Source organism: Corythoichthys intestinalis, chromosome 10, assembly GCF_030265065.1.
Source record: "Corythoichthys intestinalis isolate RoL2023-P3 chromosome 10, ASM3026506v1, whole genome shotgun sequence".
NCBI classification, from domain to species: Eukaryota; Metazoa; Chordata; class Actinopteri; order Syngnathiformes; family Syngnathidae; genus Corythoichthys; species Corythoichthys intestinalis.
The window spans coordinates 33,669,208-33,692,503 of record NC_080404.1 but is presented as its reverse complement, the minus strand read 5'-3'; the positions used below and the strand labels follow the sequence as shown (position 1 = coordinate 33,692,503).

General features: G+C 41.3%; 1 protein-coding gene and 4 non-coding genes across 7 annotated transcripts in view; 1 reads left to right on the top strand and 4 right to left on the bottom strand.

Annotated features, from left to right (window-relative positions):
- Positions 1-23,296, top strand: part of LOC130922933 (SH3 and PX domain-containing protein 2A-like) — a 104,319-nt gene that overhangs the window by 40,522 nt on the left and 40,501 nt on the right. For 2 of the 3 annotated variants that reach the window (XM_057848215.1, XM_057848214.1), the window contains exon 7: positions 22,876-23,004. The exons of the other annotated variant lie outside the window; for it this stretch is intronic. In XM_057848215.1, coding sequence (XP_057704198.1) covers positions 22,876-23,004 — 129 coding nt within the window. The remainder of the gene's footprint in view (positions 1-22,875; positions 23,005-23,296) is intronic. 3 annotated transcript variants of the gene reach the window in all.
- trnar-ccu (transfer RNA arginine (anticodon CCU)) lies at positions 15,612-15,684 on the bottom strand. The gene has a single exon. It is a non-coding gene; the product is annotated as a tRNA-Arg (tRNA).
- trnar-ccu (transfer RNA arginine (anticodon CCU)) lies at positions 16,475-16,547 on the bottom strand. Its single transcript has one exon. It is a non-coding gene; the product is annotated as a tRNA-Arg (tRNA).
- trnar-ccu (transfer RNA arginine (anticodon CCU)) lies at positions 17,330-17,402 on the bottom strand. The gene has a single exon. It is a non-coding gene; the product is annotated as a tRNA-Arg (tRNA).
- trnar-ccu (transfer RNA arginine (anticodon CCU)) lies at positions 18,547-18,619 on the bottom strand. Its single transcript has one exon. It is a non-coding gene; the product is annotated as a tRNA-Arg (tRNA).

Below are 23,296 nucleotides of genomic sequence, written 5' to 3'. Positions count from 1 at the left end.
GAGCGGGTAGTTCAGTGACCTGAAAGGGAACCTCGGACCTAAAGACTTGTAGGGTCTAATAAGCCACAATTGTTCTCTTTTACTTAAATATGTTATTGGAAACATATATATTATTGCCATTGATTCGGAGGGCACCATGTTTTACGCGCGCATTGCACGCTGGGGGTGATGACACTGTTGGGCTGGACTGGGAGAATAGCTGTGCCAGCTAGCCAGCGAAGCTAGTATTACGGCTTGCATGATTTTGTCACATTCTGCTGCTGGTCAGATGTTTTGTTACAGAGCTGTAGGATGAATTCCCAACATTGTACCTGCATCCAGTTCCAGCTCATGAGCAGTGTCATCAAACCGATCCTAGGCGGCTTGTTGAGATATTAACTTGCTGCCATTTGACAGTTGTATATCCCTTCGTTGCTTGTTACATCATTGCATGTTTCTTTCATTTCCCGGTTTTCCCTCATGTTTTTTTTTTTATTTTTATTGATCCCGACCTACTGCTATGGAGCCTTTTTGTGTCTCCCTTTTCGCAATCGCGTGTTTTTTTGTGTGTTCAACAAACCCTTTTACGCAATCCCTATGTTATTGTTGTCTGATTGCTGTCTGAAATGAGCCGTGTTTTTTAATTCCGTGGTCAAGCCAGCCGCACTTTCTTTTTAGTTGCGTTTCCCTTTCAGGTTTTACCGCACAGAGACAGACAACACATGTGGGTCGCGATTACTTTATGAGGAAAATCATGACTCAAATTTCACACGGAAGGATAGTCCTGTGGTTTACACGCTCGTCTGTTGCTCGGGAACGGCGGCTTCGAATCCCGCTGGAGACCATCATTTAATTGCTTTTGCTGCTCGTTTTGTGACATATCGACAGTGTGGTCCTGCTTGTCACTTTTCCGCTCGGGTTCAAATTGGAAGGGCAGAACCGACGACATGTTTATGTGGCTAAAGATTGACACGGTGGTATACCGGTAGTGCCGCCCAGTGAAGTCAACGCCCCAAGTGCTTTGTGTCAGCAACAACAATGGCGACCTACTCGTTAAATTAATTTTACAAATGTTATTTAAAGATAATATGAAGAGGGGTTTTAATATCAAATTATTTTAAATCATCCTGACATTATCTTTAAGAATTACATGTCTTATTTATCGCGTTAACGGGCGGTAATTAATTTTTTAAATTAATCATGTTAAAATATTTGACGCATTTAATGCATCCGCGGAATGACCCGCTCATGCATTGCCTCAAACAGATTACAATGATGCAGTTTTTTGCACATTGAGAGCTAAAAAGCAGAGAAAGGCGAGTGACAGGGAGGTTCATTGGACCGCGCCGTTTATTGGCACAAGCTTCGGCAACTCCTTCACAACAAACATAAGTAGCATTTAGTTAAAGGACAACAAAAATAATATTCCTAGCCCTCAAAAAAAAATAATGTTCACAAAAAAAAAAAGCGCTTCAATCTGTATTAATGAGGCCCTATTCTGATGCAGTTAAACAACAATGCAAAGAGAACTGGCATTCCCAATCAAAATAGCTATGCAAAATACACATAAAACCTACTCAGACTTTGGTCAAACTCAATTCAAACATTTCGTTTAGCTCAACAAATACTCTGGATGGCAATATTTAGTCACAATATACAAACTATCAGAGGTCTCGTACATTGTGAAGCCAGCACTCAAATGACGTGGATGGACCAGTAAACAGGGAACTACGGGGTCAGTTTAAAACTCTCCATTGACACGTTGCGGTGTATTTCAATCACCACCTTACTTAGTTAAAGACACTGTGGAAGAACAGCAGAGAGCCCAGTGTGACGTCACCACTCGGCGACGTCAACAACGGTAAATGGTGTTATACTATAGCGCTTTTCCACCTTTCAAGGTGCTCAAACCGCTTTACACTATATCGCCATCTACCTACTGGTGACGCAGCACCAGGAGCAATGTGGGGTTCAGTATCTTGCTCAAGGACACTTAGGCGAGTTCATCAGGGCAGAGAATCGAATCCACAACCTCTGGGTTGGGGGACAACTACTCTACAACTGAGCCACGCCATCCCCCAATGATGAGCTACTAGTTTATTTTATGATTGAAAATTTTATAAATTTTATTAAAACGAAAATATTAAGAGGGGTTTTAATACAAAATTACTAAAGATGCACCGATACCGATACTAGTATCGGCAAGGGGCGCCGATCCGGCCCAAAATGGTGGTATCGGTATCGGCGAGTACCAACAAAGACAGCGCCGATACCATTTACCGGTCCATTATTATAACATTTGACCGCAGCCTTTTTTTTTTTTCTCCTGGCGCTCACTACACTTTGTTTCTGTGTTGTGTGAAGACACATGAACACCAAACAGCTATCGCTATTGGCCTGCTCCAGACCAATGAGAACGGGCCAATAGCCACTTCTGATCAATGACATGGCCGATATGGCGACATGGCCGACATGGCGGCAGTCGGGAAATATTTCAAAATAGAAATCCTGTCAATTAAAATCGATGGCTGCGTGCAAGATTTGCGGCCTGAAAGTTTCGAGATGTGGAGTTAAATCGGCCAGTTTCAATACATCAAACCTGATAAAACATGTGAAGACGAAACGTGAACGAACACAAGTTTGAACCTGCAAGAGCAGGACTGCTATCCAGAGGAAGGGCGCTGGACAGGTGCAACAATCTCTGGTCAGTTCACTACGTCTACTTTACTTTTATTGTCTTTTACTGAAAGAAATGCTGCAGTAATTTGGGAACTGTTTCCAAGGTAGGGTTGCCACCTTTCAGAAATAGAAATAAGGGACCCACCCCCTCCCGAAAAAACGAGGCTAATAGAGAGACGGGATGCTGTTGTCAATTATTATTACTTATAATTGTGAGCGTCCGCAAATGCGGAGACAAGGTTAGACCTCGAAGCGGACAACAAGCGGGGGATAAGTACAAGGGTTTAATGATTGCAAACAAAAAATAACACGCGATCGCGGGATAGTAGAAATAACAAAAGGAGTCCGTGACAGCAGGTCGACGGAGCTCAATACTAAAAACTCGAAGATTAACTAAGACGATAGGCAGCGAGCCAAAAAGCCAAAATAAAAACACTCAAATACCTGCACAGGGTAGAGGTTACAAACGAGTGCAGCACATTAACAGAAAAAACCCAATGCAGGGGCGTAACAAGCAAATGTAGCGAGACTATAGTGCGAGATGTCAAATGGCGATCAGCAAAGCAAATATCTCGGCAGCCTTCTCTGAGCTCACCCGTGCTTAAATGCAGCGTTGATGAGCCCGCATTGGATTCAGGTGCGATGTCAGGAACGCCCCCACTAACAGCCCAGCAACAAAACACAATCTAACCAGCAGCAGAATGTGACAATAATTTCATGAAAGTTGCACTGTTTGGTGTTTGGTCCTCTTTGAGAGGTTTAAAAAAATTTACTCAGTTCATTCAGAGTTTATTATTATGAACTTATTTTTACTTTCTTACTGTTGGACTAGTATTATACTTTGTACTAGTCTTTTTCCTATTTTGCAAAGGTAAGCAACAGCCTGACAAAGCCTTGATAGCAATGATTTCACATCCAATTATGTAGCTCTTTGGGGAAAAAATAAAATAAAATTAAAAAAAATTATATATATATATATATATATATATATATATATATATATATATATATATATATAATCGGGGTGGTATCGGTATGGTATCGGTATCGGCCGATACTGCACAGCCAGGTATTGGTATCGGGGCCAAAAAATGGTATCGGTGCAACACTAAAAATTACTATAACTTGTACTAACATTTATCTTTTAAGAACTACAAGTCTTTCTATCCATGGATCCCTTTAACAGAAAGAATGTTAATAATGTTAATGCCATCTTGTGGATTTATTGTTATAATAAACAAATAAAGTACTTATGTACAGTATGTTGAATGTATATATCCGTCTTGTGTCATCTTTCCATTCCAACAATAATTTACAGAAAAATATTGCATATTTTAGAGATGGTTTGAATTGTAATTAATTACGATTAATGAATTTTTAAGCTGTGATTAACTCGATTAAAATTTTTCATCGTTTGACAGCCAAACTTTCTATCCATGGTACCCTTTGAGTCCTCTCTAATTGTCACTGCAGTCCACATATGCGTACCAAACATATTGCAGCTCTCCGCCAGCTTGAATGCAGTCAAGTCGAAAAGTTGGGAGTTCAAGATGCTCAATAATTACTACCCTTCATTGAAATAGTTTTTTCACGTGTATTGTAAAATGTTACCCTGGTAACATATTGAGCGACTCATGAGGCTACACTGTACACGTGCAAATAAAAATAAAAAAATCATCTAGTACCTGAAAATTAAAGAGTCTTGTATTTTCCATTTATTTTCTAGTGTTACTAGATCCCAAATAAAAATGTTCCTGTCACTTTTGTGAACTATATCCAGGGCCTTCTGATATTTTTGTAACATTTGACACGTTATGAATGTATTATGAAAGCGAGAAGTCAGAAGACAGCTCGAAATGAGTATGAGGAGAAAAAGAGGCGCAGCGCTCGGGGGTGTAGTGCATGTGAAAAGCAGATGGAGAGGAGGTTTACGTGGCAAGTGGAAACCATTTCAGTGTTGCGCCTCAACCTAAGGGAGTGTGTTTATGTGCGCAGCCTTGCTGTCTTTATTTGAGCTGCAGGCCTCCAGGGGCCTGTAGGGACGTATGTGGATGTGTGGCTGTGCCTTTGTCAGTGTTTACATGTGTACGCGTGTGTGTGTTTATGCTGTTTCGGGCGGGAGCCAAAGGGTTAACTGATGCATGGGTCAAATGTTGGGTGGGTCAAGAGGTGTTTTGTGTTTGCAAATGGATAAGACCTGAAATCGGCACAGGAAATCGTTAAGAGCAAATTTTTTAAAGACAACTCTGCACTGTTTCCCCAGCCTCTTTCTCAATGAAAAGCCATTGAGTAGTGTGCCTTTTAACAGATCACCCCCTTTACTTTCTCATACACAATGATGAGATTCACAGAACAAGAAGGGCCCATTGTAAGGGTCAAACCAGGTTCAACTTCAATGTGTGCAGGTCTAGTCATAAATGATTCTTCCCATTTAAATTTACTGTACACTGTTGCATAAAAAAGATTGACAGTCATCGTAGTGTAATGCAACCTACCAGGCTGGAGTTCTTAAAAATGAAAAAAATATAGTGAGAGGTGCTGTAAATGTATAACATGCAAGTCAGAATAGTGAGCAAGCCTTTACTGTAAAGTGCTGGCCAAAAGCATCGGCACCCTTGCAATTCTGTCAGATAAAGCTCAATTTCTCCAAGAAAATGATTGAAATTACAAATGCTTTGGTAGTAATATCTTCATTTATTTTACTTGCAATAAAAAAAAAAAAAAAAACACAAAAGAGAATGGAAAAAAATTAAATCTTTATTATTTTACACAAAACTCCAAAAATGGGCTGGACAAAAGTATTGGCACCCTTTGAAAAATCATGTGATCTTTCTGTAATTTGTGTAAATAACAATACCCGTTACTTACCTGTGGCACATAAAAAGTGGTGGCAATAACTAAATCACACTTGCAGGCAGTTAAAATGGATTAAAGTTGATTCAACCTCTGTCCTGTGTACTTGTCTGTACCACATTAAGCATGGAGAAAAGAAAGAACACCAAAGAACTGTCTAAGGACTTGATAAGCAAAATTGTGAGGAAGCATGGGCAATCTCTAGGCTACAAGTCCATCTCCAAAGACCTGAATGTTCCTGTGTGTACCGTGCGCAGTGTCATCAATAAGTGTAAAGCCCATGGCACTGTGGCTAACCTCCCTAGATGTGGATATAAAAGAAAAATTGACGAGAGATTTCAACAAAAGATTGTGCGGATGGTGAATAAAGAACCTCGACTGATATCCTTACAAGTTCAAGCTGTCCTGCAGTCCGAGGATACAACAGTGTCAACCCGTACTATCCGTCGGCATCTGAATGAAGCGGGACTCCATGGTAGGATACCCAGGAAGACCCCACTTGTGAGCCAGAGAGATAAAAAAGCAGAGTTGAAGTTTGACAAAATTGATTTTTTTTTTCATTCTCTTATGTGTTGTTTCATTGCGAGCAAAATAAATGAAGATATTACTACCAAAGCACTTGTAATTGCAATCATTACCTGGGAGAAATTGAGCGTTATCTGACAGAATTGCAGGGGTGCCAATACTTTTGGCCAGCACTGTGTATTATGCATTCTGGATGCAAAGGAGTAGGGGTGGGAACCTCTTGGTACCCCACGATACGATACGATTTCCGATATGAAGCTCACGATAACGATGATCTCACGATATAGCAATACAGCGATTATCAATACATTGGCCAGGAAATCATACTACAAAAAAACAAGCTATATTCATCCTTCTGCTGTAAGTTTATGTCCAGTCCATTTGAACTGGGAGGGTGGCAGAAAATTAACCCCTCCCACTTCAAACAGGCCCCTCCCACATAGACATAGACATCAGTGGCAGCCAATTAATGCCAGGCAAGGAGGTGATTTTGGGCCATTTTAGGTCATTACCTGTTGATTTTCAGTCACTTCCTGTTGATTTGGGGGTATTTTATGGGCACTTCCTGTTGATTTTGGGTTACAGAACAGGAAGTGAGCCGGGAATCCCACAAATGAATAGGCAGTGACTCAAACTCAACAGGAAGTTATCTGTAAATGCCCTAAAATGAACAGAAAGTGACCTGTAAAAGCCCTGAAAATCAGAAAAAGTAACTGTCAATGGCTGCCATTGAGTTAACTGAAACACTATTATGTAGTAAGATTTTGGTAGCAACTTGTTGTTTCCTTCTTTTTTTTTTTTTTTTTTTAAACATTGATACCTTTTCAAAACGATATCTCGATTCTTGGCATGAGCGTATCGATAACCTTTTGGGATGCAAAGTATCACGATATATCACCATTTCGATATATTGTCACACCCCTACTGAGGAGTGCCTCCTTGTTTATCATAGGTGGGCAAAACCCACTCTGCACATCTTTAAACTGTTGATTTAAAAAAAAAAAAAATTAGATTTTTAAAAAAAGTTTATATTTCAATACTTTTATTCAAAAACAGGATGTTATTTTAAATTTACAGTAAGGTAAATGCACAAAAAAGAATAACCTGTGACTAATCAATATAGAATATTTACCGAAGAGCGTGACAATTCTAGTATCTGTACAATTCTCAGTGAAATGATCTCCCTGATTAACTGATGATTTAAATATTTGTTGAAAAATTGTATTATCAATTAGTTGTTGATCATTTGATTGCACTTTTTTGCACATTACATTAAACTGGACATGGTTAAACCCCTAAGGATAATTCATCTTTTCATGTATGAGGAGTATCAGAAAATACACCTCTTATTTGCTTTTCCTTTTGACTTGATTTGGGCTTGTTTTTTTTCTAGAAGGAAATATAATCTGATTAGGGGAGTCTCACTCTTTGTAGGTGCAGTTTATACAGAACGACAAAAATTCTGGCATTTACAAAGGAGCTATTGTCACACTGGTGTTAATGTATTGTTCCTTTTCCACTCATTGCCACTAAAGTCGATAAAGAGCCCTATAGAGACTACTATTCCAAGTGGTTTTATTGCAAAACAATGAATGGTAACAAAAAGTTTTTTGTTCAAACAACTACTGCAACCTCCCATTAGTGAGACTTTTGACTACTGAATTACAGATTAATAGAACTCCACAAAACTCTTTTTATAACATGGACTAACAAGCTCGTAAAGGTTGTCCTAGGCCAAGAATTGTACTTGGAAATGTCAGTACTCGGTCCGACCTTTCCCTGCCGAGGGCCACATAGTGATGCAGTGACATGAGTACATCTGCACTACATTGAACAGCAGTCCTGTGACCTTTACTAATCTCACTGCACATCTGCTGCTGATGAGCCAAACAAAGGCATTGCCAAACTTGGCTCCTCGCAAACCTTCTCAAAAAGTTACCCATGTTGATTAAGTACTGCGAGTAATTATTGTCTTCTCCTTTGCGTGGAGCCAATAGCGGGTTTGTGTGCATGGGTGGGTTTTGGGGGGTTGGGGGGATGGGTTTGGATGGAGTTTGGTCGTCTGGGAGTGCGAGGGTGGAGTGCAAGAAGCACACTGATAAATCTGAGTGAAACATAAACATAGTGAGCAGTTAATACATCCATCTGATGCAAGCCAAGAAGTAAATACTTTTATTATAGCCCCATTAAATGAATCCTCGCAGCGCATGCATATTTAATTCGCAGCAACTAGGTTGTCACATTTGAAATAAAACCATTTAGGAGCAAAATTGTTTTGCCTTAATTTCGTTTTCCTCAGCTTTAAAATATAACTTTTTGATTTTCCAGATGCACAGGTTTCCAAAGTCTCTCATTTTTCTACAACTTTATGTCTCTCTAATATACACTCACAGGCCACTTTATTAGGTACACCATGCTAGTAACGGGTTGGACCCCCTTTTGCCTTCAGAACTGCCTCAATTCTTCGTGACATCGATTCAACAAGGTGCTGAAAACATTCCTCAGAGAGTTTGGTCAATATTGACATGATGGCATCACACAGTTGGTGCAGATTTGTCGGCTGCACATCCATGATGCGAATCTCCCGTTCCACCACACCCCAAAGATGCTCTATTGGATTGAGATATGGTGACTGTGGAGGCCATTTGAGTACAGTGAACTCATTGTCCTGTTCAAGAAACCAGTCTGAGATGATTCCAGCTTTATGACATGGCACATTATCCTGCTGAAAGTGCCATCAGAAGTTGGGTACATTGTGGTCATAAAGGGATGAACATGGTCAGCAACAATACTCAGGTAGGCTGTAGCATTCCAACGATGCTCGATTGGTACCAAGGGGCCCAAAGAGTGCCAAGAAAATATTCCCCACACCATTACACCACCACCACCACCAGCCTGAACCGTTGATACAAGGCAGGATGGATCCATGCTTTCATGTTGTTGACGCCGAATTCTGACCCTACCATCTGAAAGTCGCAGCAGAAATCGAGACTCATCAGACCAGGCAACGTTTTTCCAATCTTCTATTGGCCAATTTCCATGAGCTTGTTCAAATTGTTGCCTCAGTTTCCTGTTCTTAGCTGAAAGGAGTGGCATCCAGCATGGTCTTCTGCTGCTGTAGCCCATCTGCCTCAAAGTTCGATGTACTGTGCGTTCAGAGATGCCCTTCTGCCTACCTTGGTTGTAACGGGTGGTTATTTGAGTCACTGTTGCCTTTCTATCAGCTCGAACCAGTCTGGCCATTCTCCTCTGACCTCTCGAATCAACAAGGCATTCCGCCCACAGAACTGCCGCTCACTGGATATTTTTTCTTTTTCGGACCATCCTCTGTAAACCCTAGAGATGTTTGTGCGTGAAAATCCCAAGAGATCAGCAGTTTCTGAAATACTCAGACCAGCCCTTCTGGCACCAACAACCATGCCACGTTCAAAGTCACTCAAATCACCTTTCTTTCCCATACTGATGCTCGGTTTGAACTGCAGGAGATTGTCTTAAACCATGTCTACATGCCTAAATGCAATGAGTTGCCGCCATGTGATTGGCTGATTAGAAATTTAGTGTTAACGAGCAGTTGGACAGGTGTACCTAATAAAGTGGCCGGTGAGTGTATATTATATCTAATAGGTATATTTAATATCATTGCAAACAATGAAAAATTATGGTTAAAATGTATTGCTCGCATACTGCATGTTATCAAGGAAAGACACACACTTTCAAATGCTTTATAAACTCTGGCTGCCAATGATGGCAATAAACGTCCAGTCTATTTGATTGGGATCGCCGTCAGTGAATGACCATTCCAGACTAGCTAACAATTACCAATATAACAGCAAACCGCTAAAATGAGCTCGCAACTTTCATTTGCTGACACCAATGACACTCATCAGGCTAGGCTAAATACTGTACATACAGTATGACTCATTCATATTGTAAAATTTGACGATAGTGTGACGATAGATATTTTGTCATCCTATCACTCAAAATCCATTGTCATCCAGTTACTTTGTTAGTTGAGAATAGGGCTGCAGCTATGAAATATTTTCATAATTGAGTATTCAACTGAAAATTCCATCGATTAATCGAGTTCTCAGATAAAACCTTTTTTTTTTTTTTTGAAAAAAAAGAGCAATTATAAATATACATGAGAAAACAAGACATTTCACCTAATATTGAACTTTTTTTTAGACAAAGTCTTTATTTTAGATATAAATTGTTGAAAAGAGTCAACAATTGCATCTCAGATGTGACTAGAAAAAAACTACAAAAAATTCAATGCTTTCACTCAAAAAACTTAAAGAGCATACGACAGGAGAAAAAAGTCTTAAATAGCATTATTATGTGAGTTAGAATCATATTTTGAGACGATTCGACTATATACAACAATTTAGCAAAGCGCAGATGACGAGAAATAGTCTTTTAATCTGCCGGTTAGCCACGCCTACCATTATCGGGCTCTAGCGTCCCCAACAGGTGGATGATGTCAGCGGGAGACTGGGCTCATCGGTTTTAGTATTCAGCCCATTGAGGGTGAATTATTCAGAACGAAGAAAACGCGACGAAGAGAGCCGCAAAATGTAATTGTTTCAATCTCTCTACTCCAATATTTTTACAGGATATTCTTTTTATCCAAGTATTTTCCCCACTTGCTAAATAAATGGCATGGTCATGACAAATAACAGTCTTGTGCTAAATGGAATATGAAATGATAAAAATGCACTTATTCAGGACGACATGTCAAAATTACTCCATAATGGTCAAAACTGTAGACTTCACCTTTACTGTCACACCTCCCGAGTGATATTTTATGACACCTAAATCGGACATATGTCATTTTCCTTCCCCGGCTTCGGAGAATGTAAACAAACCAAGAGGCGTGACAGCTAGCCGACATGCTAACCCGAACTGAGTGATGTTTCAAAGTCTTCGAAGTGGAAAATCACACATAACTCGCCCAGATTATTTGACATGACTGGGTTGTCGATTGTCTTCGCGGATCGGCAAACCACCCGGCGGAGAGCAATTTACAGTTCGTTTCCCGGAGGAGGGCGGCTGCAGTTGTTGTGCAGCTAACGTGCAGCTAATGTGCATGAGGAGAGCTTTTTATATGCCAATCAATGATCAAACGTAAGTAGTCCTTTATTTAAAGAAAGTTTGTAGTGTTTACTTTGTAATTGCTGTATTTATATTTGACATAATACAAAACAAGATGTTTACTCACTTCCTCGTAAGTCCAACGGTCCCACAGTAGTAGGGCTTGTTTTGGCCAATATCCACGGTGAATGGGAAACTTTTGAACCTCCAAAAAGGCACACACGCCTCTCCCTCATAAAGCAAGATTTTTCTGCAGCCGTTTGGCTGGCGTGATGCGAAAAATAAACGTATTAATCCGCAAAATCAGCTGAATCCTTAGTCCTCATACACAACAGTACGGCTGTTTAGTGAAGAGGACGTCTTCACCCGCACACGTCACAGCGCCCTCCTCCTCAATGCAAGACCGAAGCCGGAAGTCACTCATTTTCATGGCGCGGGGTTCAAAAAACTAAATAAATATAGCGATCACTTCCACACACATCCAAGCGGTCCATATCATTCAGGAGCATAAAATACCGCGTGTATTATGAAATAAACATGCTTTTTCGTGTCACATGCACTTTAAGGTCTTATAAAAGAAAATTCTGATTTCTTACCTAAAAATGTCATTACGCTTGATAACGCATCACTTAAAAGTTAGGTGTTTTTCCCACGTGTTTAATTGAATTTCCACTTGTGTCAAGCTAATTTTTAGTTCTAGTTAAGTTTTAAGTTAGTCTTAATTGTAAGGCCTGATAAGATTTTGAGTTTTTGCAGTTTTCAAAATATATGCACGATACCTGCTGTATTGGAGCACATTTGGCACCAGTGCAACTTGGTGTTTTATCCATCAATGACTATTGAGCTAAAATCGACAGTTAGCATTATTATGTTTTTATTTTACACCCTCATCACTCTACAGTGCTGTGTTTTTACAGATTAAATAAAGACTGTATGAAAGACGTGTTAGCCACACATAGACATTTGTCGTGATCAGTGTTGTTAATAACGGCGTTACTAACGGCGTTATTTTTTTCGGTAGTGGGTAATCTAATTAATTACTTTTCTCATCTTGGCAATGCCGTTACCGTTACTGAGGACGGCAAGGCATGCGTTACTATGCGTTATTATATTGGTTGAAAAGTCTGAGGGAGACTGACTCACCGAGACGACAGAGCAGAGCAGGAGTTGGAAGGAGGCAAGAAAGTTGTGACGCCGATCAAACGCGATGCTAGGTAGCTCCAATAATACCTGTTGTAGCCGATAGCCTACAAACTACGCCCCCATGTTATGGTAGATATGGTAGACATGGTAGATATCCCATATACTGTATATAGATATAACTAGATGCAAAATGACAGACATGGCACTAGATGCGTTAGTAAACAGCTGCCATCTTAAAGCAGTAGACTTTTTAGGACGGCTCTGTTGTAGAGAACCTTCCTTGCGAACCTAAGTAACTTTTTATCTAAAATATTTCTAAATCGGCAAAATCTTGACTTGAATCTATCTTTAAATGATGAAACAGTTTTAAAACTTTCATATGTCGAAAGTAGAGAGAAGGGAACTAATGCAATAATGGGAGCAATTTTAACAACTTTTAACAGTTGATTCAGGGTAAAGGGTAAATTAGGGTAAAGAATTGGGCTTGGGCCAATAGTACCAAAAACCTTCACAAAAAAACTTCACATATTTTGGCCAATGTTTTTTTTTTTTTTTTTTTTTTTTTTTTTTTTTGAGGGGAAAAAAAAAGTAACTATCACCAATTACTTTGCCAAGTAACTAATTACTCTTACATTCAGGTAATTGAGTTACTAACGCAATTACTTTTTGGGAGAAGTAATTTGTAACTATAATTAATGACTTTTTTTCAGTAAGATTAACAACACTGGTCGTGATTAATAGAAACCTAGCCCTCGTACAGTAACGTTAATTTTATTCATTAGCGCTACGTCAATTTTACCTTGTCCCTAGTATCGCTCAAAACGGGTGTCTTCGGTGGAGCTGCAGCATTGAAAACGTGCTGTAGTGGTATCCAAGCGCTGTCTTACAGTGAATACATGAAACAGTGTTTGCCTTGGTGTCTATCTTGAAATGCTCCCACACTTTTGACATTTTCTGTTTTTTCTTGGCGCCCTTCTCTTCGCGTTCATCGACTTTTTCGTCGTTACCTCCATATTCATGCATGGTTGAAATCAAACCATATCTGCAGCCTCTTTCTTCTTCCTCTACGCACTTTAGCGTCAGCGTGTTATGTTGTGCCGCATTTAAAGCAGTTCGGGCAAAAGGTCATGATTAGAGCCGGCGAAATGAAATGACTCCTTGAGGCAGAGAAAATTCCTCGATCAATTTTTAAAATCGAGTGACTCTAATTATTCTAGTAATTGTTTTAGCTCAAGTTGAGAACACTGTTTAATGAATAATAGCAGAATAGTTGCATCCCTGTTGTGCATAAAACACATGTGCACTACTATATATGTGAACCCACTGCATTTTAAATGAGTAATTACTCAGGAAAGCCTACACATGCATGAGTACTTTCTGAGTTTTACGAGCCGTAGAAAGCATTGTGGCACTCGCGTCCTCATTTAGCCGGTGTAGTAAGTCATCAGCGAATGTAAAAACACTTATGTACCCCTAGGAAAATGGATGCTTTTGCCTGCGTCAACTGAATTATAACCACCATCATATTATACTTGGAAGACTAGGAGAGAATACCTCAAATAGAAGTAGCGTTTGTCTCCAACAGTGTGGTTTGGGCGACTGTCCTTCACAATACAACATGACGTTTGTGATACCGCAGTAATCCCATGTTAGACTCTCCAGTAGGAATTGAAAGACGGATGGTGACGACTTGACCTTCACAAATGATTACTTCAAATGTCAATTTTTAATCGGTAAAATAAAATAAATGCCCAGAGTAAAGCATAGGCGTAGTCTCTAGTGTGTTTCAGGACTGTTGATGCCAGGTCATTCATTTGGTGAATGGAAGTCAAATTCAGCCGGTCTCTATCGATGAGCTTCATTTGGATTGCTATGTTTAAAATATACTTCCTTTTTCCAGGAACAGTTTGTCACATTTGAAAAATAAATGCATCGTTTGCTTCCCCCCAAGTGTTTTCTCTTTTCCAAGTTTGAAATATCTGGCTTTTCCTATCAGTGGATAGATGAGAAACTATCATAATAGTTCATAGAAAATATAAATAGATAATGCTGCCTATTAGCAATGAGCATTATCAATACCAATATTGGTGCAGAAAACTCTGGGATATTCTCGATTCAGCACAAGCAAGTCATCTCATTTCATTTCAAAATCTGCTATGTTTGTGGTTCGGCCTTGACTTTACAGTCGTTTTGTAGCATCTTGATGCCAAAAGTAGTGGCTTTGCAGTAAACTAGTTCCATCTCTAGAATAGGCAGTGATAAAACTTTTTTAGGTTAAAATTGACTTTTGATTTTTGCTTTCTATCCTCTGCGAATAATGTGTAATAGTAGGTTCAGTTTCTCACTTGTTTGCCCTAAATAAATATAGGCTTACATACCTACTTTTTGAGGGTTGCTATTTTCACAACATTAAAAAAAAACTTCCTCATCAATGTATAGAAAAAGTTATTTATACTGCTATTACTATTGTTTCTGAACAAATCCTTAATATTTTTATGTTCAGTTCTTCTTCAATTCACAAGGGGTTTCGTTATTGGATAATAAAACCACTCTAACTCATTGGCTGCCACTTAGGCAATAGACAGCCAATCCATTTTAACTCATTGTGTGTTATTGCTGCCACCCTCCCAGTTCAAATGGATTGGATGTCTATCGCAGAGAATGAGCTAAAGCAGTAGTCGGGAACCTATGGCTCACGAGCCATCATATGTGGCTCTTTTGATGGGCGCTTCTGGAATACAAAATACTAATATCGTATGGAAAGGGGCTTCGCAGGGTTCTCATCTCTCACACATTGAATGTCTCTCCTACACATTTCAGGCCATTCTCACGTCCTACTGACCGGGCTTTTGGGGGTGACACACTGAAAACACTGGAGCTCAAACCCACAATCCCCGGCTCTGCTTTTGAATTTCTCACAATTATATCCAAAGTGGTATTTTCTGCTTTTGGATGAACTTAACTGCTTGTAAAATTTGTTTCTGCCTAGTTACCCGCTCCACCCCAAATGGGTCTTGAACACAATCCCTGGCTTAGGAGGCCACTGCCTTTCCATTAGGCCACTGGGGCTTGATGGCCTATATATTGGTAAAAGGACCAAAGGTACGCCATTGCTGGGGTGTGCTGAGTGCAACTGAGTTGGGAAAACACCCCAGTAATGGCCATGTCCACAAATCTCTAGTCGGATGAGTCAATACACAGTAGCTCTTGTTTTAGCAGGTACAAAGTTGAAGATTGAGAAGAATGCAATTTTAGTTCAAGAGTTTATTTTAGGTGAGTCAGTTAAGGAATTGAAGTCTTTGGACACATGTCACTACTTGTTGCTGCCTAAAGCGTCTGCCCACCCCAGATGGGACTCGAACCCACAATCCCTGGCTTAGGAGGCCAGTGCCTTATCCATTAGGCCACTGGGGCTTGACACCCTAATTTTTGATAGAAGGACCGAAGGTACGCTGTCCGTCATTGCTGGGGTGTGCTGCCCGCAGCGCACAGCCAGAAGCAGCTAACGTTACGATTTACATTGACTTATGCTGGGCTGCCAATGAGTTGTGAAAACACCCCAGTAATAGTGGCCACCACTAGAGGGCGACGCGCACGAATCTCTACTCGGATTAGTCAATGCACCATGGCTTTTGTTTTAGCAGTTACAATCTTGAAAGGTTGAGAAGAATGCCATATTTGTTCAACAGTTTATTTTTGAGTGAGAGAAATGGTAGGAAGTGATAAAGAATTGAAGCGTTTGGACAGCTCGTGAATTTGGGGGTTGCTCCCTAAATCGCATGTCCACCCCAGATGGCTCCGCATTTATTGGTACTCATTTTTCTATCCAAAGTGGAATTTTCTACTGGGCACTGCTTGACACGGTATTGATTAATCTTGGGATAAACGACGGGACGTACACCGTCCGCCACTGTTAAGGTGTGCCGCCCGTAGCAAACAGCAGCTAATGTCACTATTTACACTGACTGATTCTGAGCTGCAACTGAGTTGGGAAAACACCCCAGTAATGGCAGCCACGTCCACAAATCTCTACTCGGATGAGTCAATACAGCGTAGCTCTTGTTTTAGCAGTTACAAATTGGAGATTGAGAAGAACGCAATTTTAGTTCAACAGTTTATTTTAAGAGAGGTAAATGGGAGGAGGTGTTAAGGAATTGAAGTCTTTGCTACACGTCACTACTTGTTGCTGCCTAAAACATCTGCCCACCCCAGATGGGACTCGAACCCACAATTCCTGGCTTAGGAGGCCAGTGCCTTATCCATTAGGCCACTGGGGCTTGACGTCCTATAGTGATGGTAAAAGGACCGAAGGTACGCTGTCCGCCATTGCTGGGGTGTTCTGCCCGCAGCGCACAGCCAGAAGCAGCTAACGTTACAATTTACATTGACTTATGCTGGGCTGCCAATGAGTTGTGAAAACACCCCAGTAATGGTGGCCACCACTAGAGGGCGATGCGCACAAATCTCTACTCGGATTAGTCAATGCACCATGGCTTTTGTTTTAGCAGTTATAATCTTGAAAGGTTGAGAAGAATGCCATATTTGTTCAACAGTTTATTTTTGAGTGAGAGAAATGGTAGGAAGTGTTAAAGAATTGAAGCGTCTGGACAGCTCGTTAATTTGGGGGTTGCTCCCTAAATCGCATGTCCACCCCAGATGGCTCTGCATTTATCGGTACTCATTTTTCTATCCAAAGTGGAATTTTCTACTGGGCACTGCTTGACACGGTATTGATTAATCTGGGTATAAATGACCGGACGTACACCGTCCGCCACTGTTAAGGTGTGCCGCCCGTAGCAAACAGCAGCTAATGTCACTGACTGATGCTGAGCTGCAACTGAGTTGGGAAAACACCCCAGTAATGGCGGCCACGTCCTCAAATCTCTACTCGGATGAGTCAATACAGCCTAGCTCTTGTTTTAGCAGTTACAAATTGGAGATTGAAAAGAACGCAATTTTAGTTCAACAGTTTATTTTAAGAGAGGTAAATGGGAGGAGGTATTAAGGAATTGAAGTCTTTGCTTCACGTCACTACTTGTTGCTGCCTAAAACGTCTGCCCACCCCAGATGGGACTCGAACCCACAATCCCTGGCTTAGGAGGCCAGTGCCTTGTCCATTAGGCCACTGGGGCTTGACGTCCTATATTGTTGGTAAAAGGACCGAAGCTACGCTGTCCGCCATTGCTGGGGTGTTCTGCCCGCAGCGCACAGCCAGAAGCAGCTAACGTTACAATTTACATTGACTTATGCTGGGCTGCCAATGAGTTATGAAAACACCCCAGTAATGGTGGCCACCACTAGAGGGCGATGCGCACAAATCTCCACTCGGATTAGTCAATGCACCATGGCTTTTGTTTTAGCAGTTACAATCTTGAAAGGTTGAGAAGAATGCCATATTTGTTCAACAGTTTATTTTTGAGTGAGAGAAATGGTAGGAAGTGATAAAGAATTGAAGCGTTTGGACAGCTCGTGAATTTTGGGGTTGCTCCCTAAATCGCATGTCCACCCCAGATGGCTCCGCATTTATTGGTACTCATTTTTCCATCCAAAGTGGAATTTTCTACTGGGCACTGCTTGACACGGTATTGATTAATCTTGGGATAAACGACCGGACGTACACCGTCCGCCACTGTTAAGGTGTGCGGCCCGTAGCAAACAGCAGCTAATGTCACTATTTACACTGACTGATTCTGAGCTGCAACTGAGTTGGGAAAACACCCCAGTAATTGCGGCCACGTCCACAAATCTCTACTCGGATTAGTCAATACACCATGGCTTTTGTTTGAGCAGTTACAATCCTGAAGGTTGAGAAGAATACCATATTTGTTCAACAGTTTATTTTTGAGTGAGAGAAATGGTAGAAAGTGTTATAGAATTGAAGCGTTTGGACAGCTCGGGAATTTGGAGGTCGCTCCCTAAATCGCATATCGACCCCAGATGGCTGCGCATTTATCGGTACTCATTTTTCTATCCAAAGTGAAATTTTTTACTGGGCACTGCTTGACACGGTATTGATTAATCCGGGTAAAACGACCCCGTCCGCCACTGTTAAGGTGTGCTGCCCGTAGCAAACAGCAGCTAATGTCACTATTTACACTGACTGATGCTGAGCTGCAACTGAGTTGGGAAAACACCCCAGTAATGGCGGCCACGTCCACAAATCTCTACTCGGATGAGTCAATACACCGTAGCTCTTTTTTAGCAGTTACAAAGTTCAAGATTGAGAAGAACGCAATTTCAGTTCAACAGTTTATTTTAAGTGAGGTAACGTCTCCCCACCCCAGATGGGACTCGAACCCACAATCCCTGGCTTAGGAGGCCAGTGCCTTATCCATTAGGCCACTGGGGCTAGAGGTCCTACACATTTGGTAAAAGGACTGAAGCTACGCCGTCCGCCATTGCTGGGGTGTGCTGCCCGCAGCGCACAGCAAGAAGCAGCTAACGTTACAATTTACATTGACTTATGCTGGGCTGCCAATGAGTTGTGAAAACACCCCAGTAATGGTGGCCACCACTAGAGGGCAACGCGCACAAATCTCTACTCGGATTAGTCAATGCACCATGGCTTTTGTTTTAGCAGTTACAATCCTGAAGGTTGAGAAGAATGCCATATTCGTTCAACAGTTTGAGTGAGAGAAATGGTAGGAAGTGTTAAAGAATTGAGAACAGCTAATATCACTTTTTACACTGACTGATGCTGAGCTGCAACTGAGTTGGGAAAACATCCCGGTAATGGCGGCCACCTCCACAAAACTCTACTCGGATGAGTCAATACACTATACTACACTAATATACTTGAGAATAGCTGAGATCTGTCATGACCAGTGTTGGGAATAACGCCGTTATAAAAAACGCCGTTACATAACAGCGTTATTTTTTTCAATAACGGGGTAATCTAACTAATTATTTTTTCCGCCGTTACAACGCCGTTACCGGTGCGTTACTTACTTTTGATTAAATTGAAGAAACTACCAGCCATAGCGAGTGTGCTCTGTTTGTCATCTAAGACTTGGGGTGCGTTCAGGTTCATGGCAATGAAAATAGTAAACACACATAGCCTACCTTTGCAAGAACGATGGAGATGCCGTTTGATACGGTCATTATGTGCAGGGCCTGCACCCATCCACAGCAAAACTGTTCGTAGCTTTGTAGCAATTTGTAATTTTGGAATCACTGATGAGTTTAGTAACATACACCAAACAATAAATACAGCAGAATGACCATTTCACGTAATTGTGGAAGCCCGTCGACATCTTTACTCCATTTGTCTTCGGCTTGCTCGTAAGGGTCAACATTGTTCACATCCTTAAGTTTGATCACATATCTGTTCTTCGCCTTAGTAACGAGTTTGTCTCTATCGAACTGGCAAGTTAAAGTTTAATGTCCCGCGAGCCAGACCTGCTTTCAATATGGCTGCGTTGTCAAATCTCACGTGATCCCCCATTCAGTGACGTAAACGCTCGAGCCTAATTTGTTGTAAAATAAAGTTGTTTTTTTTCAAACAAACTTCAGAGCCGGTGTTTTCACACACAAACCGGAATGTACGCGTGCGGCAAACACACAGACGCAAAAGAGATGCAGAAAGATATGATGGCAGAGCAATCAGAGGAAAATTTGTCCTTTGCGAGGTGGAGATATAAACACTATTTCAAGATGGTCGAAATTAAAGGAAAGAACGTGCATTTAAAGTGTAATTTATGTCCCGGGGCAAAGCTTTTGTCGACATCTGTGGTAAGCAATTCAAATCTGTTTATTTTTGTCGCACTTCAAATGTAGGATAATTCTGTTGCTGGTGATGTGCAAAAAATATTACAAGGTTCTATAACACAACTAGCTGTCTGTTCTTCTCTATTCAACTGACTCGAATACTGCTCAGAAAATTTCAAATTCTTTGACATACAACAACTTCTTTTTAAAGTTACGGAAATAGTTACTTTCCCTGGTAACTAGTTACTTTTACTATAGAGTAATTCAGTTACTAACTCAGTTACTTTTTGGAAGAAGTAGTGAGTAACGATAACTAATTACTTTTTTAAAGTAACGTGCCCAACACTGGTCATGACAGAACATCGCTTCAATGATATCTGGGGGCATCTAGCGTCGTAAATGGGTATAATGTCTACACCGCGAATTTAAGAACACCCCCACTTTTTTAGTCCTATTTCAATGCAAAAAGACACAAAAAACACCGTTTTATATTCGGGCCAATACGGTATATTCAATATGTACTAGTATATACACACACATATACTTGTATAGTATGTACCCTATACACCAGTGCTTCTCAATTATTTTCTGTTACGCCCCCCCAAGGAAGACGTAAATGTTTCGCGCCCCCCCAACTCTCTGCCACCACTGTAAATAGTATCATTTGTCTATAATATTACTATTATAAGTACGCCTCAGCCTAACATTGTGTCCTTTTTTTCTATTAAAGAAAAAAGTAACATAGATCAACTTATGATAAAGTATAACTTTATTAACATTGTTTTGCTTGTAACAGAAAAGACTTAACGCGCATCAATTTGCCTGAAGTAAAAAAAAAAAAAAAAAAAGTCACATCCAAACTGTAAAAATACACTCAAGGTACATTTTTGACCATTTGATACTGAAAAATAAAATGTAATAAAATCAGTAAATAATTACAAATTCAAATTGATTACAAACATTTACTTTTCAGGACAACATGCCAAAAAATTTGACCGAAAAAAACAAAACTGAATAGAAGAGGGGGAAAGTGTCTTTGGACAGAAGGAAAGTTTTTATTTTCGCTGATTCACCACAGTGCTCACTGGTTTACTGGTATAACACTGACAAAGCGGGACGATTGTGACAATTGGCAATATTCGGCACGTTTTCGCTGAAAAACAATCAAACGGCTTATCAATGAGATTAATGTCTAATGTCTTTAAGTGGCGTCTTAACTGATTTGGCTTCAGACTCTCCGCTATAATCATTTTTAGACTCAGTAAACAGTGGTCTTTCCTCATTTCCCACTATAATAAAAGTCAAAGCCAAAAGGCAAACGGCCCGAAAAAAGCGCATTCTCGGCGGCCGAGGGAGAACCGTAGGTGAGGGCGGTGGTCGTGACGATCCCAAGCCGAAAACGGCACTTCTCGGCCGGACACGTGAGAAACGGAGAAGACAGTGGGTCGCTGCGTGAGTCCAGCTCTGCATGAGTCTCTTCCGTGTGCTCTTGCTTATTTCAAAAATACTGCACGCACTTTGAAAAATGAGAGCGCCACTGCCACCCTTGGAGTGGATGTGCAAGTACACTTTATTCTAGTACGGCAAAAAAAAAAAAAAAAAAAAAAAGCATGTTCCCCGAGGTCACTCGCGCCACCCCTGGCATCGCTCGGGGCGCGCCCCACCATTTGAGAAGTACTGCTATACACACACACGCAGTCTCTTGCTAAACAATTTTCAAAAGTTGACAATTCTGGACGTTGTGATACCGACCCTGTATTGACTTGGTATTAGAAATGTAAGAAATCATGTGGTACAATGCAATCGGTAGGTCTGTTATTGTTATGTGAGTCATCTGTAAAAGCAGAAGCACTTTGGCGCCCCTGTAGTAAGGCTACCCTATTAAAGCGTGGTCAGCAGAAACATTTGTTTATAGGTGAACTGATTGCAGCAGTTGACTCTTGTTAGCTCTTCCTTATTTCAGTCGACTGCACTTTTTCGCAAGATTTTTCATGATTAGGTTTTAGTTTCTTTACTCGTACTCAGGCCGCTATTGGCAGCAGCAATGTCTCACATTTCCGAATATCCTCGCAAATAAAATCCATCTGTGTGCGCCTCACAAGTGGGCATTCCGATACTCAGGGTGAACGGGGCGCCGGTAAAGAGATGAATGTGATCAAGTTATGAAAACAAGCACAAACTAAGTCACCGCTGGTGTTGACATGGTTAACTCAGCGAGGTAGAGAAAGGAACATTTCCATTGGCTGTGTTGCACACCGTAGGCTGAGGTCTAGTGTTTCATAGAGACGGAGGGCCATCCCTCTGAGTGCTGTTCCAGCCCCTTCATCTGGTTCTATTTAAGGCTTCTGGTGCCGACTCTTATGATTGGCGTACACAACCCCCCTACTCTTCCTCCAAGTTCCAGCCCCGACTCAGGAGAAGGAGGCTTTTTAGCAGATGGTTTATTTTCCAGGGGAAGCCATTTCTCGCTCCCTCTCTCAACTGTCCTGTCCTTAACACTTCTATGACTTGTGTGGCATCTGATTGGGGCACTCATTCCAACTATGGTACTGTTTCTACATGCGTCTCCTGACCCGGTTTCAGCATTGTCGGACACTCTGGATAAGGTGGTTTATGCGACACACCATGGATTTTCCTCTGTTTTCTGCCTGAACATTCCCTTTTTGGGATGATGATCTCTGGGTAGACTCTCTGCATCTCCACTGCCCCATATTGGGCTGGAGGGGGATGCACCTCTATGGCTAGACTCTCAGGAAGATGCACTGAGCCCTGTGAATATTGTGATTGGCTGAGCTCAAGTAACAAAGTGGCCTATGGCACAGCGGGTGCCCAGCGGTCGTTCCAGGGGACCTATGGCTGGCAGCTGGCTGACAGCCTGTTTCTTCCCATCAACTCCAGGTTTGGATGCTTCGGACCCCATGCTCCTGGAACAGTACGTGGTAGTGGCCAGTTACGAGAAGCAGGAACCTGCAGAAATCAGCCTCCAAGCGGGTGAGGTGGTCGACGTCATCGAGAAGAGCGAGAGTGGTGAGTGATCAAAACAAACACGCGACATAAGCATGCTCAGCAAGACTCATACACCTTTACAATGCAACTCTTCCTCAGCTTCCTCTAACATTATATTCTGCTTCAATCTCCACCCTCTTATCTCCTTTGTCCTGAATCCACCCTGTTTTAGCCCCATCTGGAGGCTCATCCTGGCCTGCAGTCAGCCCTGTTTTTGTCCCCCTGTTAGTTCAGGCGAGAGGCCAGCATTCCGCCTCTTCCAAACTTGTATTAATTATTCCGCCGCACTTTAATGGAAAGCCAGCATCCATGC